General features: G+C 43.0%; 1 protein-coding gene across 1 annotated transcript; it reads right to left on the bottom strand.

The window, feature by feature from the left end:
• Positions 1-985: 985 nt before the first annotated feature.
• Positions 986-5058, bottom strand: Nefl (neurofilament light chain). The gene is made up of 4 exons (XM_051195460.1): positions 3715-5058; positions 2705-2829; positions 1988-2307; positions 986-1565 (listed from the first exon to the last, which is right to left on the bottom strand). The coding sequence occupies exons 1-4, from the start codon at positions 4759-4761 to the stop codon at positions 1426-1428; spliced, it is 1632 nt and encodes a 543-aa protein (XP_051051417.1). The 5' UTR covers positions 4762-5058; the 3' UTR covers positions 986-1425.
• Positions 5059-18446: the final 13388 nt, after the last annotated feature.

Raw genomic sequence — 18446 nt, forward strand, 5'->3', positions numbered from 1 at the left:
CCACATGGCAACACATACTCAACTAGAAGTAGGAAATGCAAAGAGACCAGGTAACTTTACATGAAGACCAATTTGGTTTTAGGTAAAATTCCTAAGTCTCAACAGTGAAGAAACCAGCAGACCAAACGGTTGTTTAAGAACATCAGAGCAGTAGATCAGCAAAGACTTCATCTATACCACACACCAAACACAAGTGCAAGGGTTATGGCTTTACCATGGGTGGGGGCAGATGGGTATAGATGTGATGCAGTGTCCAACCAGGCATTGAAACCCAAATATTTACCAATTAAGGCATGCAGAACAAAGCCATCGCAACATACAAATTTATTATCTCCCCCAAGAAGTAACATTAATATAACTCCATTACCTGCTTGCATGGTTTTTAAAGGGTTTTAAAATGTATAGTTTTAAAGGCAATTTATGTGAGGCAGTAGAACTAAGCAAACAACACACCATTCGTGAGCTCAGGATCCCAGGCAACGTGTTTGTGATGGCAGATAGCCTCTGATAAGGTTACTTGCCCCAGTCAAAACCAAATATAGATTTTTTTTGAAAAGTCATTCCTCTTAATTATAGCATGGGCTTAGATTTCCATTTATGCCCATGATACTCAAGAATATATTTTAAAATAGTGACAACTGTGTGGGATTCATAGTCTACCCAGATTGTACTACTGTGTACTAGTCCACCTTAATTTCAAAATTGCCTTATAGAAATCCACCCATCCTATTAATACATTGTACATTTTACAGGCAAAATTACATTGTTATTTATGAATACTTTCATTCGTATTTATTATCAGTAAAGTGAGGGGGATATTTGCTAGTCTTGACCTATTTCTCTGTCCCCAAGAATGTCTAAATATGCACTGCACTTGTTAAATTTTGTATTTTATAAAAGAAACTGGAGCTCAGAAATACACTTGTTTGTATTGGTGCCTTCTTTAAGGTACTTTAATTAAGTTAAAAAAACACAGCAAAATATATATCATTCAGTGTAACTTTATTTACTATTTATTGCACATAACTCGAGGTCTTTAATTTCTAACCACCGAAGTTTCAACTGACTATTTTTCCCATGAAGTTGCACATGAACATTAGTGAATTCATTTATTTGTGGTGTGTGTGTGTCATTTTTTATTATTGTAAACATCTGTGTGATTCATATTGCCATAGATCCTGAACTCATAAGCATGGACCATGCACAGGCTGGCAGCAAGCCAGAAAGCCACTCTGCAAGCAAACGGACACTCTGCATACAGAGAAAATTCATAGCACAACACTGAATGTCCAACCTAAGTCATCTCAGAATTATACATATATGGACTTCTTAATTTGTATAGGATCTGGAACTCAACTGGTTGGTTGGTGATGAGGTTGACCTGATTTGGGGAGATGTTTTTCCTGGAATAGCTGGGAATGGGGCTTAATCTTTCTTCTTAGCTGCTTGCCCCTCCCCAGCACTCTCCTCTTCCTTCTCTCCCTCTTCAGATTCCTTGGTGTCTTCCTCTTCACCCTCGCCACCTTCCTCCTCTTCTTTTGTATCTTCGGACTCCTCCTTGGCAGCTTGAACATAAGAAAACACAAAATCCAAATCTAGGTTAACTCCAGGCAGAACATTTTGGCACAGACTCTATGAGTTACTAAACACTATTGTCAGAGTGCATCTTTAAACCTCTCGCTCTACTCTCCCAAAGGGCATATTACAGACAGTGCTTGTGGTGAACAGTGTGGCAGGAGACACATATTAAAATAAGAGGAGATTATTTTCAGGTGCTGTGAGCTTATCTCCTCTCCAAACCACCATGTTAAATGAATGTGTTAAAATATGAACTTCTACAATTGTTCATAGATGCTTAACAAATGTTGTGTGTCCTCATCACACATGTATTGTTTGTGGTTGCAAGGCCCCAAAGCCCCTCCATCTCCCAATGAATACCCACAGCCAGTATGCACTAGGATTTTGAAAGGTTTTTGTCTTTGTATACCTTCTTCCTCCTCAGCGCCTTCCTCTTCCTCCCCCTCCTCCTTCTCCTTCTCCTCCTCTTCTGCTTCTCCCTCAGAAGGAGGCTCATCCTTGGCCTCCTCAGCTTTGACAGCCTCAATGGTCTCCTCCACCTCTGTCTGCTCTTCCTGGACGTGGCTGGTGTAGTAGGCTGGGAATGAGCGAGCGGACATCAAGTAGGAGCTGCTCTGCAAGCCACTGTAGGCAGAGCGGCCAAAGATCTGCGAGCTCTGAGAGTAACCACCAGTTATGCTGCCCACGCTGGTGAAACTGAGCCTGGTCTCTTCACCTTCCAAGAGTTTCCTGGGGGGGGGGGGCGGCAGGTCAAGGGCACAGTTAGACCACCACTGAATGTGTGTTCATGACTTGTTCTAAGCCCACCATTCATCACTTTTCCCTACTGCTGACCTCAAAAGCAAACACAACAATAAACAGGGTTGGGCATAATTAAGATTTTAAGAGGGATTTCATGAGACCCTGCCTCCAAAAAAACCTTCAATGTACCCCTACTAGATTCAAAATGTAAGTGCTAAAAAGAGGGCTTACATTACTTCAGGGTTAATTCCTTACATGTTTGTACCTTCTTGGACAAAGTAGGACTCTCTAGAACACTTGTGATTCAGCATAACTCTGCCCAGACTCTGGTTATGTGGTCTTTCCCACGGCCTCATGTGCTCTGCCTGTGCCATTCCGATTTTACCTGTAAGCTGCGATCTCAATGTCCAAGGCCATCTTCACGTTGAGTAGGTCCTGGTATTCCTTCAGGTACCTTGCCATCTCACTCTTCGTGCTTCTCAGTTCGTTCTCCAACTTGTTGATTGTGTCCTGTTGGGAGATTGGTTTAAACTTTCAAAACACAAATCTCTACTGCTTTTATTTTACTGTGATATTGGTGCTAAGGACTAGCTTCAGTTAACTACAAAGTGTGAGCCTTCAATAAAATCTCCCTTAAAATAACTGCATGGTGTTTTGAACTAAAATGTCCAGCCTAGTGAAGTGTGAGGAGGGGGAGGGGAGGAAGGGGGGATGGACTGATGTCAGCAACTTTTAAATTTTTCTTTGTCTATTGATTATGGTAAAATGTCTAAAAAAAAGTACCAAATTGATTTTTTAAAAATGAAGAAAGAAAGAAAGGAAGAAAGAAAGGAAGGAAAACTTTTGTCACACTTCTATCTTTTAGCCAAATCACATTTGGGGAAGGGAACATACAGTGATTTGCTAAAATGCTTTCCACAACTCTACTTCTATTCCTCCAAAGATGAGAACTTAAATAAATAAATGGGTTGAAGTGATTAATTGGCCTAAAATATTCTGACTGTATTCTTGTGTGCCTATTAAAAAGAAAACTATCCCAAGGCTGGATGGTCCAAAACTAGTGAGAGCTAGCCACTGTATGAATTAATCCAGAGATCCAGGAAGTGCCAGGGTAACTTTGAGTCGAGTGGTCAGTACAAAGTAAGCATCAGACTAGTGGCCACGCCCAACTGCGACTCCCTCCGCCCCTCCCTCCCAACCCAACCCTAAGAACACAACAGGCAGCAGTGGCGCCCCTCCCCCTCCAAGTGCCCCACCCTTACCACAACCCCCGGAAGCCAAGCCCTGTGTAAGCGGCTCCTTCTCGAGGACCCCCTAGCGTTCACTCTCTGGGTGCACCCTCCACCCGGACTGTGCAACCTCCCCACCCCCACTGGGCTTGGACTCGTGCCAAACCTGCATGGCGCTGATGTCTGCATTCTGCTTGTCCTCCAACTCCTGCAGCTGCTTCTCCAGAGCTTCGTTCATACCCCGGCACGCTTCGATCTCGAGAGTTTTAGCCTTGAGCAGGCGGCGGCTTTCGGACACCTCATCCTTGGCAGCGCGCACAGCATCGGTGTTCTTGGCGGCACTCTCGGTCAGCACCGTGAAGCGGCTCTTGAACCACTCTTCCGCATTCTGCATGTTCTTGGCGGCCAGCTTCTCATACTGAGCGCGGATGTCCTTGAGGGCGGCGGAGAGGTCGGGCTTGGAGGACACGTCCATCTCCACGGAGATCTGCGCGTACTGGATCTGAGCCTGCAGCTCGGCGATCTCCTCCTCGTGCACCTTCTTCAGGAAGGCGATCTCGTCCATCAGGCTGTCGATTCGCTTCTCCAGCTCGGCACGAGCGAGCGCGGCCTCATCGGCGCCTTTGCGGGCTTCCATCAGCCGGCCTTCGGCGTCCTCGCGGCTCAGCACCTCCTCCTCGTAGCGCGCCTGCAGGTTGCGCAGAGTTTCCTCCAGCCCCTCGCGCTCGCCCTGCAGCGCCTGTTTCTCGTTGGTGGCGTCTTCCGCCGCCAGCCGCAGATCGCGGATCTCCTGCTCATACAGGGCGCGGAAGCGGGAAGGCTCTGAGTGTTTCTGGCGCAGGACCAACAGCTCGGCTTCCAGGACCTTGTTCTGCTGCTCCAGCTCGTGCACGCGCTCGATGAAGCTGGCGAAACGATCGTTGAGGTCCTGAAGCTGAGCCTTCTCCTGCGTGCGGATCGACTTGAGGTCGTTGCTGATGGCGGCTACCTGGCTCAAATCGAGGTTCTCCAAGCTGGGCATCAACGAGCCGGAGCTGGACGAGTAGCTGCGGCGCACGGACAGAGAGGAGGAGACCGGTGCGGAGTAGCTGGAGTACGCGGAGCGTGCCGTGCTGTAGCCGCTGCGCACGCTGGAGATGTGCACCCGGGGCGTCTCCACGTAGCGCCGCTTGTAGGATGTCGAAAAGTACGGGTCGTAGCTGAACGAACTCATGGTGGCGGCCGGTGTGCCCCTCCGGCCCGGGGCGGAGGTGGGAAACCTAAAGAGAAAAACGGGAAAGAAGAGGGAAGGGGAGGATGGATGGCTGTGTGCGGCTCGGCGCGGTCCTGCCACCTCTATTTATACTCCAGGACTCTGACGCAGACTGTGATCGATCGCGGTGCGCAGGCCAGTGGGGGCAGCGCGCTGCTGCAGCCAAGGGGAGGATTCTGCGCAAAAGCGAAGGTGGGGGCGAGCGACAGGCGGCTGGCGAGGTGCGGCTTCTGCCTGGCAGCTTTTCTCTGAGACCCTTCACTTTCTCTTAGACCCTCATAACCTCCCTATTCATTCCTTTTCCTTTCCCATTCCCCCGGCCCATCCTGCCTATTAATACCTAAAACCCTCATCATTCGGATCTTTAAATGTTCCAAATAAAAGGTTCTCACTCCCTACTGACACATCAATTTTTAAAATCTAATGTTTCAAAGACACTCCGACCCCACCCCACCCCTAGCTCTCCCTTTCTCCATCAGGGACCCTCTTAAGCATCCTGCTTTGTGTTTACGTAGCGGTAGCCAGAGTTGTGAGTCTGGGGCGGTTAGGCTACTGACAATAGCTGAGGATAGGTAGTGTCCATGCGACATCCCCGCAGGAAAGTTTTGCATGTCTTTGTAGCTATTTTCTGACATTTTTCTTAAATTCTCCTCCTGCATCCTTTTATTTATTTTTCCTTATCACTCTATTTCTCGACACATAGAGGATATGTTCCCTTAAAATCTCAGGACAACGGGTGATCATTTTAACATCTTAAACCCTTTACAGGAAGCAACTTGTCTTGCACCTTTCATAGAATGTACCCTTTCTTGTGGGGAATGAAGCCCGGAATGCCCCTGGAGGGTTTGAAACTAATCAGGCAAAGATGCATACTGCAGCAGCAGAACTTCAGGGTGTCTGTGCTCTCTGAGCTATTCCCGCTCCTGTCTCATCAAAAGTCTCTTCCCCTCGTTTACACCTGTGTGGTACCCCAACCTGATGGTTTCAGCAAGCCATTTTTGAGAAAGGTTGTGGGAAGAAACCGCTGCTGCGAACAGCTGCCAGCTCTGGGTGTGGTCTCCCAGGAAAGGAACTCAGCCTGGAGACGAATGAAAATAAATAGCCCGCTGAAATTCATAGGTAACGGATGCAATAGGGAATCTGTGGACTACCTTCAGGAGCACCCAGGCACCAGAGTGGGCAAGCCAAACGCACGTGGGTGTAACATTTTCATACCGGGTTGTGAGTTCCTGCAGTTTCGAGAAGATACTGCAGAGATTCGTAGGAAGTAACTAAAACCGTTTTTGAAGCAAGCATTTGGTGTTTTGTTTAATTTGTTCAACATACCACTGGCTTACTGTTTCCTTTAAATGGTCCAGTAAGGGGGTATGGGTAACGGTTTTCAAATAGAGAAGTGAGGTTTTTGGAGCTGTGCCCGGTCGCTTCTGGAGACCAAAAAGAGGGTGAGGTAAGGTTTATTATGTGAGTTCCTTTCTCATCTTACACTTGCTGTGATTCCTATAACTCATCTCCCCTTCGTGGAAGAGAAATGGACTGAAGCACAGGACTTCCGTGGGGTTGCTGGTAATTTAAATCTGTTAAACCCTAAACCCACCCATGCTTACACATTCTACACTTTCAAACGTAAAGTCGCCAGGCTGCCTGAGACTTGTGTAAATAGCATATAGGGTCAAATACTATTCAGATTTTTTTTGTAACCTGCATATCCTTTTTTGCATGCATCGATGATCAAGAAGACTTAAGGGGGAGAAACACACACACACACACAGAGAGAGAGAGAGAGAGAGAGAGAGAGAGAGAGAGATCTTGAAGTAGCCTTAGCTTTCTTTGCTTTCTCTTATTTCCATATAGATGAAGAGTTGCAGATTGTTTTTTCCCCAAGCTAGCTCCACGTATCCTGTATCATTTCACAATCTTTTGTAGAGGATCAGCATACTCCCCTGTTGGGCATCGTTCACCCCCATTCTTCCAGTGCCATTCTTCAGGAGTTACAGGTCACTCTCAGAAGTTTTAAGCACTCTCATGCGAGCACAAGTGTGTGTGTGTGTGTGTGTGTGTGTGTGTGTGTGTGTGTTTCTTTGGAGGGGGGCAGGGCTTCTTGCTAACACCTTTGACTGCTGAGCAGACTGCCCAGAAGGGAGCAGTGCAGCTGGTGCTGCAGGGACCATGAGATGCTGCAGACAAAATAAATGATAAGGCACCTTCTGTGGTTCAGTAAGCAACAGAGAGGGGAGGCAGGTACTCGGGCTTGGTGGCAAGGCTGGCATCTGCAAATCTGATTGAACATCCGGGTCCCACTCTCTTGCTAATCCTGACCAAGAACAAACAGAGGAAAGGAGCAGTGCTAGCATTCTTGAATGGGGTCTCTACTCCTTTCTTCATAGCATCCAGCAATAACCGTTGGTTATAGTTGCTTCCCTTCAGCCTTGCATTGGAGTAGAGGGAGGGGTCCTAAAACCACGCTGAGTCCCCCACTCCACCCTTCATTACCCTGCTTCCTGCTCTCCTCTGCTAGGTGCCGGCCTCTTTTTTAAGTATTCTGTCCAGTCATTCTCCCTTCCCAGTCCTCTTGTCAGCATTTGCTCCAAGGGCCCAAGTGACATTGCTTGGTGTGTCTGAGCCAAGGTAGAGTTTGACACTTTAAAAAGAAACAGCTTGACTTTCCTTTTCCCTGTCCATAAGTGTTCTGCCTTGGTGACTTCTACAGTAGGTCGTTGGCTTACCTCCTCCCTCTCTGTCTCTCTCTGTCTCACTCTGTCTCTCTATGTGTTTCTCTCCCTCTCTCTCTCTCTGTGTGTGTGTGTGTGTGTGTGTCTCCATAGAGTCTATGAGTCTTATCTTTCTATATGCACAGAACAAACACAAAATTGAGAGTTTCCAGAAGGACCACATCTAGTAGATACACGAAATGAAAAAAAAAAAAAGGAATAAATACGAGTTGGTGAGAATCATTAACAAAATTCTTACTGCTTTAGTTATCTCCACATACCTCTATATTCCTTCAAACAGCTCTTCCAGCTCCATTAGTCGAAAGCAAAGTATATTTGCATTGCAGTTACATAGTGTATAACTGTTTTAGGACCACTAAAAATATATCACTTCTTGGATTCATAAGCTTCAAGTGGGCACCTGGTAACGCCAGCTTTTCTGTTGCTTATTCTGAAAATTTTCTGGCACAGGAACTTCCGTATTGACTTTTTTTTTTTTTTTTTTTTTTTTTTTAAGTACAGCCATTAGGCTGAAATTCTTACAGGCTAGAGCATGGAAGGTTTCTGTCCATGGTCCTGAGAGTCAAATTCTCCTCCCAACAGTAAAGCAGTCAAATAATCAATCCTAGGGCAGAACAGTAGGTGGGTCTCCATCCCCCCTCCCATCATCAAGTAGATACATAAATGGCATTTGTGCCAGAGTCCATACATCAATCCAAGGAGGGATAAAGGAAATTAACACAGAAGGGGTGCTCACCAAGTAACAGGCACTTGCTATCTATTATTTAATAAGGACACAATCTCCATGGGAAGGTTATTCAGAGCAAACAGCTGAAGCCAAAGACATTCAGTCATTTGAAATCACACATCTACTTCAAGCTCAAGCTGTGCCTGCCTCCAAATTGAGTACATCTCTCCTTATCCGAGTTCACATCTTCCCTGTCTTTGCAACGTTCAGTAATTGCATGTTGCAGGCCGCAGAATATCACATACATGCAGCGTACACCTCCCATTTGGGTAACAACAACAGGAACTGATCTACACTGTGAAGCAGTGGCTGAGAATGTTTCCTTTGGACATCCAGCAAAGACAATGAACCGTGTGATTGTTATAAGTTTCCCTGAACATGCCAACAAAAATAAAATAGGTATTCCTCGTAAAAGACAATACATACCAGTAACATAAAAATTGACTTTATCATTTTCCATGGTGTAACTTTTCAGACAGAGCCTCATCACCCATTTGGAACATAACCTTTTCCGAAGTTGTTAAGCCAAAATGCATCCTGGCCCCTCTAAATCTGCAGTCACCACATCCTGATGCCCACTTTCCTTGGACTATACTTGTCTTCACTCTCTGCCCTTATAAACAGGATTTCTGAAGGTTACCTTAAAATCACTGCAATAAATGAAAGAAAAAGTGCTGGCTCTCAGTAACCCACAGTTGAAGTGTGTCACACTTGCCATATATGTTTGACTTTTTCCAAAAGAAATATGAGCAAAAAGTTAGCTGGAAGGTACACTTTGCTGAAGCCACAGTTATCTTTCCTCTTTGTATCTTGACACCAGTTAATTTCTTAGTGTTACCAGGGCCATATTCACCATTAGACTCATGGTTGGGTCTCCCTCCTACCAATGCTTGAAAGAACACAAGCTGTTGAATGGAAAGGGTATCAACTAATTGGAAGCCCCGCGTCCTAAAAGTGATGCATCACAAAATGTGCTTTGCCCCTGTATAGATTTTCGGTTGCAGCAGAAGGGCGGATGTCACATGAATGCATTAAAGATGAGAAGCTCATTTCTATTCAGAGCACGCTCACCACTGCAAGTGACAGGGACTTAGTGCTGTCTGAGCAGAAATGATGGTGATGGGGCCAGACCCTTAAAGGCTTATTCCACCCACAGAAGTACCAAGGTAATGTCTTTTCTCCCCAGAGGCCTTGCTCCACAATGCCTCACCTCCATCACAGTCACCAGTCAGAGTCGGGGGTGGGGGGTTCAGCATTTCAGGAAGATCTGACAGGACTAACCCTGTTTGTTCAGTTGCACTTTCCTGACTGCAGAGAAATACATGCTGCTTCTGCAATGTAGGTCATAACCGGCTGCAGAACTATCCAAGCCTGCACCTGGCTTTTTTTGCTGACCTCTACTGTGGTTTAATAAATCAATCAGAGGAATGTGAGGCGTAATGTTTTCAAAGACAGAGGATAAGCATTTCCACCTGCCAGAGACAGAGCCTGAGGCTGGCGCCCTCACAGGCACGCTGGAGCCTGGCCAGGGCAATGTTCACTCCCTCAGCAGCTCGCCTTGCTGCAAGAAGGCAGCAGATACTGCAGATACTGCGGAGTCACAAAGGGGTGGATCCCCAGGCTCAGAAGACATGGCAGGCCGGCTTCTGAAACCATGAGTCTGTCAGGTTATTTGGTAAGTTGAAAATTAAGGCACCGTCTGCTTTAGAAAAGTTGTGTCTAAATGTTTATGAATTGATTAAATAACTCATAAGTTGGTCCACTCATTGAGTCACTGAATGTCAACAAAACACTTAGAATGTGCAAAATCTATGCAAGTGCCTCAGGGGTGTGGAGAGTTGCAACCCAGCCACGGTCCGCAAAGGGCTTGAGAAATATCTGAACATGATCAAAAGAAGCTGCTTCTGAAAACACAGAACACAAGTGAACATCAAAAATAGAAAGCTAGGGCTTACTGAAATAAAGCTTTTCTGTATGTTTCCAGTTCCATGAAATTCTGTAACAATTAACCCATGCCAGGAGAAATTAGAGCAGTGGCTGCTTTCCTAAAGGGGAGATGACAAAGGGACTTTCTTCATGGTGATGTGATTATTTCATGACCAGTTTGGACTGTGCACTTAGGGTTTCTATCTGTCAGGGTGGAGCAAGGCACTGGGAGCCTTACAATTTATTGAATTTATTTGTGTCCGAAGAAATAAAGCTGTGGATGTGTGCATGTTTATATCAATAATTATAAAAAGGACATATAAATATGGGACATTGTTTTTAAGAACAGAAAATGTTATTCACATGAAATTTTAAAGAATGACATAAAAGTTAAGAAAGCAAAACTCTAAGAGTTGTCATGAGGACGAGACCAGTGCAAGCAGTGACTGATGTGATTTGGAGAAGGAAAGCTTGGCAGGGGCCAGGAGCCGGTGTTTGTGTGGTCGATTTCCATTCTCCATGCCTTGCAGGCATCATATTTAACCTCACACAGCTCTAAGTAGAGGCTGTTTTCCCGGTCTAGAGAGGCATTGTATTATATTTCAGTTATCCAGGCTTCGTGTTGCATTAAAAAAAAAAAATTTCAGCTCCATCTTACATTGCTGCCTCATATTGTGTTAATACTGACTTTAAAAAGCATTAAAACCTATTTATGCTGAGGCTTCTTTTTTTAAAAATCCTAAGAGGTAACTATGATTCATTTTCTTTAACTCTGATCTCTAATATCAATAGTTTTGGTCCATTCAAACCTGGTGAAATAATTCAAAAACTTCCCAACATCAGGTTAAATTGGATAATAGTCTGTTTCCTGGATAAATGTCTGTTTCCTGACAGCATTGTTTCAGGCTTAACACTCTTAGAGTCCTTCCTTATATACTGTTTTAGAGGCTACAAGGATCCATAATTCATATGATTTCAGGCAAGTCTTCTACCTGCTTCTTTGACTTCCTTGGGACTTAATTTTTATCTGCTTTGTTTATCTCTTCCAAATTGTGCATTAGCCCTTCTCACTGATCCCCCATACTGCAGCCATCAGACATTATTTCTAAGGAGTAGACACAGACGTTTCTAAAGACACGGAAGAACATGGATGTTTTAAAAAAAAAAAAAAAGCAATTTGGGTTATGCTTTTTCCTTCTTCCTAAATTTCAATTCCTTCTCTGTGTGAATCTATAGCATTCTGCATCTAATCGGCAACTGTAGAGACATTTCAGAGAGAAGATGAGGCTGCAGAGTTATGGTACTGGCTCCCTGAAGCATTTCTATGTGGCATGGGCTGATTCTGTGCGTGTTTGGTCCCCAGGGGATGCTGAGAGGGCTGAGGAAGTAATGAGACATCCCTCAAACTGCTATAGCCACGAAGCCAGGCCTATTATCCAGATTTCCTGTCATCATGGTCAGTGTGGTTCTTTCTCTAAATCTTGCAGTTTCATAGGTTTGTGTGTCAGACCTTATCAGAGTGCAATTCTGAAAAGTCAAAGGAGCATCCAAGTGTAACGGTGCATGCCTGTAACTGAGAGACTGAGATGGTGAGGCCAGAGAATTCCAAGATACTCCAGTCCGCTTCATACTAGCCTTTCTCAAAATAAACAAAATAAAATTAAATGAACAAATACAATGATGAGGAAGCCTTAGTGACTCCTTACTTAGTGATGCTATCTGATGTGTTACTGCTCAAAAATAAAAACTCCATCCCCTTTACTTAGTCACTGTTAAAAGACCAGTGTCACGGGAAATGTATGGATAAACTGTTATACCTCTGCTCTGTGCGTACAATTAAGCAGAATAGTTTCAGGGAGAAAGAAGAGGGAAGAGAATGCTAAAAGCATTTGAACAGTGACCATTGGGTGATCCCTGTGGGATGAAATGTATGGCCATGGAATAAACAATCTTAGCCGTGACGGAGACAAAATGTTCCTTGCAGACTGGAGTTCACTACGTTCCAGCAAAGGCTCCAGTGTCTGAAGTATCATCTGTCTTGAGTGACATCTGTATTTATTTTAACTAATTCATCTTGGGATGTTCAGGATGAGTTCAGATCTTCAGAAGAGCATCCTAGAGCTTTATTTTGAGGGACCTTCTCGACCAAAAAGACAAAACAAAAAAATTATGGACATTGATAGGTACTGGTTTAAGCTCAGCCTTACTTTTTAGGCATTCCTGGAAGACACTTGTCACCCAACAAAAAACAAAAGGAGAGGAAGTAGACAAAGAAGAAACAAATTGGCAGATAAGCCCCATACCCAGTGTTCAGCCCTGAAGGACTGATGGAAAATGAAAGTATGTCTATACCCAAAGAGGATAAGAGAAAGGAGGATTTGCTTTAGGACACTTTTGTCTAATCAATCATGCTTGCTAATGATGTCTTTGGGTCAAGCACTGTGCAAAGTGATTCACTTGAATAGTCTCATTTCATCATCCCAAAATCGCAATGACTTGAATACCTGAATCATGCTCACTTTTCAGGTGCAGTGGCTGGCAGGCAGACAAGAGTCTAAACACCATGTCTGAGGAACATGGAGATTCTATGTCACTAAATATTCACATTTGTGATCATTATTTTTATTCTACAATTAATAAAATGGAGTTCAGAGAGTTTAGGAGTATTGATCAAGGTCACACAGCTAAGTCATGATCTTTCTGAATTCTTACACTTCCTGCTATGACCAAAGTGCAAGAGTGTTCTGGGGAATTGCTATACCAGTAAGATCTCTTTTTTTTCCTATAAAATTTTAATATATATTTAATATATATTCAGGTTCTTCAAAGCTGAAATATTCAGTCAATATGTTCAAACCTTATACAAATACATATACCACTTTACTGGAAGTTTCCTAATGTAGATAACCATCACTGAAATAATTATAAGGACAATATTTTATCTGAGATCTCTCTTCGGATACAGGCTGGATGATTTTTTTGCTAGCCAGCACTTCTGTTTTCATTAAATTATCCAGAAAAAGAAAACAGTACACTAAAAAAATCCCCTGAATCTTTGAGTTTCACTTTATCCTACAAATTTAATAAGCACACCAACCAAATCATGTTAGCATAACAAATGTGCTTTTGAACGGGCCTTAGATATTTCAATTTGCAAAGTGGGCCCTTTTACCTCCTGCCAAAAGCAAAACAAAAAGATGTTCTGCCCATTACTATGATTAAGATTTACTTTAGAAGTCATCCAAATTAAAATTGACTTCCAAATCAGTTTCCAAAGTGAAATTTAGAAAGATTACTTAAGTAAGGGCATGGCTGTCTGCTGTGAAACACAGAAGGATGGCAGCTATATAAAGTGGTGGCTTGGCTCCATTTCAAACCAGAAGGGCTGCTCCAAGGATGAGGCAAGGGTGCTTTAGAAAAAAATCACTGCACCTCTGAGCTGGCCTTGCCGATGCTCAGGCAACCTGATAGCCTGTGATTTAGAAGAAATAAAAAGGTAGGAAATACTAAACGCATGAGGCCGGATGAGCAGTGATGAAGGTTTGAAAGTCAAAGGAAAAGACACGCTTGTGCTTATCTAGATGTGAGTACCTGACCACCTCTAAGCAGGAACTTGCACAATGAGGTATTTGAGGAAGGAATTACTAATTGGAGTCATTGTGGAACATACACATTTGCTTATTTGCACAAATTTGTCCTTCCTGCCAGAGGGGGCTGAGTCATAAACAGCTGGATGACTGCAGATATTTTATCAGTCAGATTGGTGACCTCCCACCGTACAACGAATCGATGTTCCCATTTCTTTTTTTCTTTTCATGGATTGTTTATAAATGAGGGGAGAAAAGAATATTCTTTTTCACTATGGCTTCAGGATTACATATTAAAGCAGACTGGCATCTATTTACACCTCTCATCTAGGGCCAAAGCCCAGTGTGAGAAATTGAAGAATCCCTCATCCTTCATGTCTCTTTTTCATTATATCTTCCTGAGATTTATGGATTGCTTTCCCTTTGATAAAACAGAAACGAACAGTCTGAAGTCAATGGCTAGGGACTCTAGACCCAGAAGTCTGAGATTTATAGAGAGGACAGGAGAATAATCTGTAATTGTTACTATGGAAATGCATCCTGCAAAGTGATTGCAGTCTGTAAAATGCAAATCACCTAAGTAGCCTAAATGCATTGTCATGTTCTCCTGACAACTGTATTTTATAGACTTGCTGTTTCTCTGTGGATGGTTTTTAAAGTCTGGATGCATTTTTGTTTTAGTGTGTGTGTGTGTGTGTGTGTGTGTGTGTTCATTATTAAAAATGGTGACTTTTATTATGACTGCTTTCTGTGGATGTCTCACATTTTGACCACTGCCCTCCCAATCCCACCTGAACCCTGTCTGTCTCAAAGTTTGGGAAGCAATTGTATACATTTGAAATGATAATAGATGGGGGCTCAGACACTGATCTTAGATCTAGCTCTGCCAACAACCGAGTGCAACTGTCCCCAAACTGGATTGTTCATTCCTAGGGAGCCTACAGCAATTTCCCATGGTTCACAGGCACAGAGGGATCTCCAAGTATTGAGTAGCTGGTTAATTATGTTTGAGATGGAATCACCCTATGATCCCAGGCTGGTCTTGAACTCAGCATCATTTTGCATCAGGACTGGGCTTACAGGCATGCTTGATGGGGGATATTCTTCTATGTATATGTTTCTCTTATTGGTTGATGAATAAAACACTGATTAGCCAGTAAAGGCAGGAAGATAGGTGGGGTTAGGAGACAAGGAGAATGATGGGAAGAGAGACAGAGAGGCCACCAGAGATGTAATGTAGCTAAGGAAGGAGTAATAGGTCTGGTCTTGACCCTTCTCTGGTAAGGTAAGACCACATGAAAATACTTACATTAATATGAATGGGTTAATAATTAAGACAATAACTAGCCAATAAGAAGCCTAGCCATTGGCCAACAGTTTATAAATTAATATGTCTTTGTGTGTTCATTTTGTGGCTAACCAGTTATGGGACCAGACTGGAAAGAATCTCCAACTACACATATTCATACCCAATCAGCTATATTCTTTCATAAAATCAGTCTGCTGTAACAGAGCAGGAAGGCCATGTGCTGTTCTTGAAACAATTACCAGTTAACTGGACTGCTGAACCCAGCGGTTGTATTCCTTCTGCATTCATGCAATTCAGCGTGTTTTTAATAAAGCCACATAGGATTTCTTTAGAAACAGCACCCACAATTGAAATGAAAGCTGCCACCCTTAAAACAACCTTCTTATAAGATGAACTTTCACAAAAGAATAATATTTGGGTTTATCATTTGTTTCTGAGAACATAATTTGGAATTGTATACTTTAACTGGGGAGAAGAGCATGGCAGAGGCCCTGACCCTCAGGGTCAGTTGACGGGAACTCTGAGGGAGAGAGGGAGAATGAGGAGACAAGAAACGTGAGAGATGGAGATAATTCAGTATTCTGATCAAGTCTCATTTAATGAATATAGCCACAGGGTTTAAGTAGTGGAGAAATGAGGGAATGGGCCAAAAGGAGGATGTGAGGGAAGCAGAATGTCCTTCCAAGCAGGATGCATGTGTTCTGCTATAAGTTGCTATACAATAAGCCTGCAGCTGGGACTCTTTCAGGGTCAAGCTGCATCATATGCTTAACAGGAGAACAGTCATAGGGGAATGGAAAATTACCAGTATGTTAGTATCTAAGAGAGTAGTAGGAAAGATGGCTGTTAAGATGCTAACTTTGCTCTGGGGTTCCCCACAGGCAGGTAACACCCACAGAAAGTTAAAGTTTTAAAATTTTCCCAATTTACTTTATTTGGGTGGTTGCACAATTCTATGAATGTATCCAAAACCCTTTAATTTAATAGATTAAAAGAGTCAGTTTTGTCAAATATAGCATATATCTTGGTAAAGGTGTTAAAACACTGCCCAGATTATTTCACAAGTGTTTTCAATGACCTGCTTGTTTCCCAGTGCTTTTGGTTGCCTTCCTCTTACCAGGTCTCATGAACATGTCCAACTTGTATGTTCTCACTCCTGCCCTGTGAACGCTTGTGAAAGTGTACATTTTTTCACTTCTTAACTTTCAATAGTGTCTCAATACACAAGATAAGTATTTTTATACTAAATCAGATAATCATATTACATTATTTTTTCTCAAATATTGAAAACCAACTTGTATGTAAAGTGTCTTCCACTCACATGTTTCATAAGTTCAAGAACTGGGCCAAGATGAGATCATAATCAGGGTTCATAAACATTGGGCACTTAGAAACACTTATTTTATATATACACATACAAAATTATGCATCTACATATGCATAAATGTGTGTATATGCATACATACACACAAATAAACATGTATACATACACATATTCATATACATCCTCATGTACATTTTTCCCTAGAGGTTTGTGTCTGCATGTTTTGTTTGTTTATTACATACCAATCCCAATTCCCCCTCCCTCCCCTCCTCACACTCCCCCTTCTTTCCCCCCACCCCATCCCCCATCTGCTCCTCGGTGAGTGTAAGGCATCCCATGGGGAGTCAATGAAGCCTGTTCCATCACCACACTGAGGTAGGACCAGGGCCCTCCTGACTGTGTCTGGACTGAGCACGGTATCTCTCCATAGGAAATAGGCTCCAAAAAGTCAGTTCATGCACTAGGGATAGATACTGGTCCCACTGTCAATGGAGCCACAAACTGCTCAAGCCTTCCACCATTATCTTGTGTCTGCATCTGAAGATCATACTTATTCACCAGACTGTTCCACTCAAGATGAGACAATTATAATGGTCCTTTTAAAAATGAGTGACAGTTGGCTGGGCAGCAGTGGTAGTTCACGCCTTTAATCCCAGCACTCGGGAGGCAGAGGCAGGTGGATCTCTGTGAGTTTGAGGCCAGCCTGGTCTACAAAGCTACACAGAGAAACCCTGACTCAAAAAAAAAATTTTTTTTTTAATGAGTGATAGTCAGGAGTGATGGCTTATGCTTGCAACTCTAGAATTCCAGATTTGAGGCAGGAGGATCACACAAGTTAAAACCACCCAGGGCTACAAAGCAAGACCCTGTCTCAAAAATTCCAAGTAGAGACATAAAATAAAAATGAACAATAATCCTTATTGAGAAACTACTAGGCACACATGGATGGAGTTCACTGCCAAGATTATTTTTGTTGAAATTTGTAGAAAAGGATGAAAATTTAACAATAAACACCACAGAGCCTTTGCTTGGTTGTCAAGCCTTAATATGATTTAAGATTTAGTTAGGATCTTAAAGTTTTATAGGCCAATGAAAGATCTCTGCATAACTTTTCCTCCATCGCCTTCCTGCCTCTCTGTCCTGGAGGCAGGCCATAGACTGATTCCATGTTACTTCTTCTCTTTTATATTATTGAAACCCGTATCTGTAGGTAATGTAAACACACTATATAGGTTTGTAAATTATAAATAACATGATTATGTTGCATTCTTTCAAATCCTTAAAGCCTTAAATCCTTATAAATCTTTATTTCATTTTACTCCCAATTCTAAATTCTGACATTGTGCCTTGTCTATTTCTTCCCCAGTGTAAAAGAAATGTTTTTAAAGGTTTTTTAATTAAGATAGATTTTTCTGTAAGTTTGGGGGAATCAGCTTTTTCAGGCTGAGAACATTATCTTCAGATGTACTCTTTTGTTTGTTTGCTTGCTTGTTTTTCGAGACAGCTTTGGAGCTTATCCTGGCACTCACTCTGTAACCCAGGCTGGCCAGATGCACTCTTATGTAGTTGGCTCTGTTTTACTCTTTACTCCTTGCTCTTTGGGGGCCCACCACCCAGCTCTCAAGTAAAATGCACTCAAAGGCTTATTCTTACTTATGAATGCCCAGCTTTAGCTTGTCTTGCTTCTTACCAGCTTTTCTTAACTTAAATTATCCCATATATCTATTGCTTCTGGGCTTTTTATCTTTCTTTATTTTATATACCTTTCTTTACTTCTTACCCCATGGCTTGCTGTGTAGCTGGGTGGCTGGCCCCTTGACTCCTCCCCTCCTTCTCCTTTTCTTGCTCCTCAAATTTCTCCTTGTATTTATTCCCTCTGCCTGCCAGCCCTGCCTATCCTTTATCCTGCCTTACTACTGGCCATTCAGCTTTTTATTAGACCAGCCAGGTGTTTTAGATAGGCAAAGTAACACAGCTTTACAGAGTTAAGCAAATGCAACTAAAAGAATGCAACACTGCTCTGAATCTGCATTTAATATTTCCA

The sequence above is a fragment of the Phodopus roborovskii genome, unplaced genomic scaffold (genome assembly GCF_943737965.1).
Source record: "Phodopus roborovskii unplaced genomic scaffold, PHOROB, whole genome shotgun sequence".
NCBI lineage: Eukaryota > Metazoa > Chordata > Mammalia > Rodentia > Cricetidae > Phodopus > Phodopus roborovskii.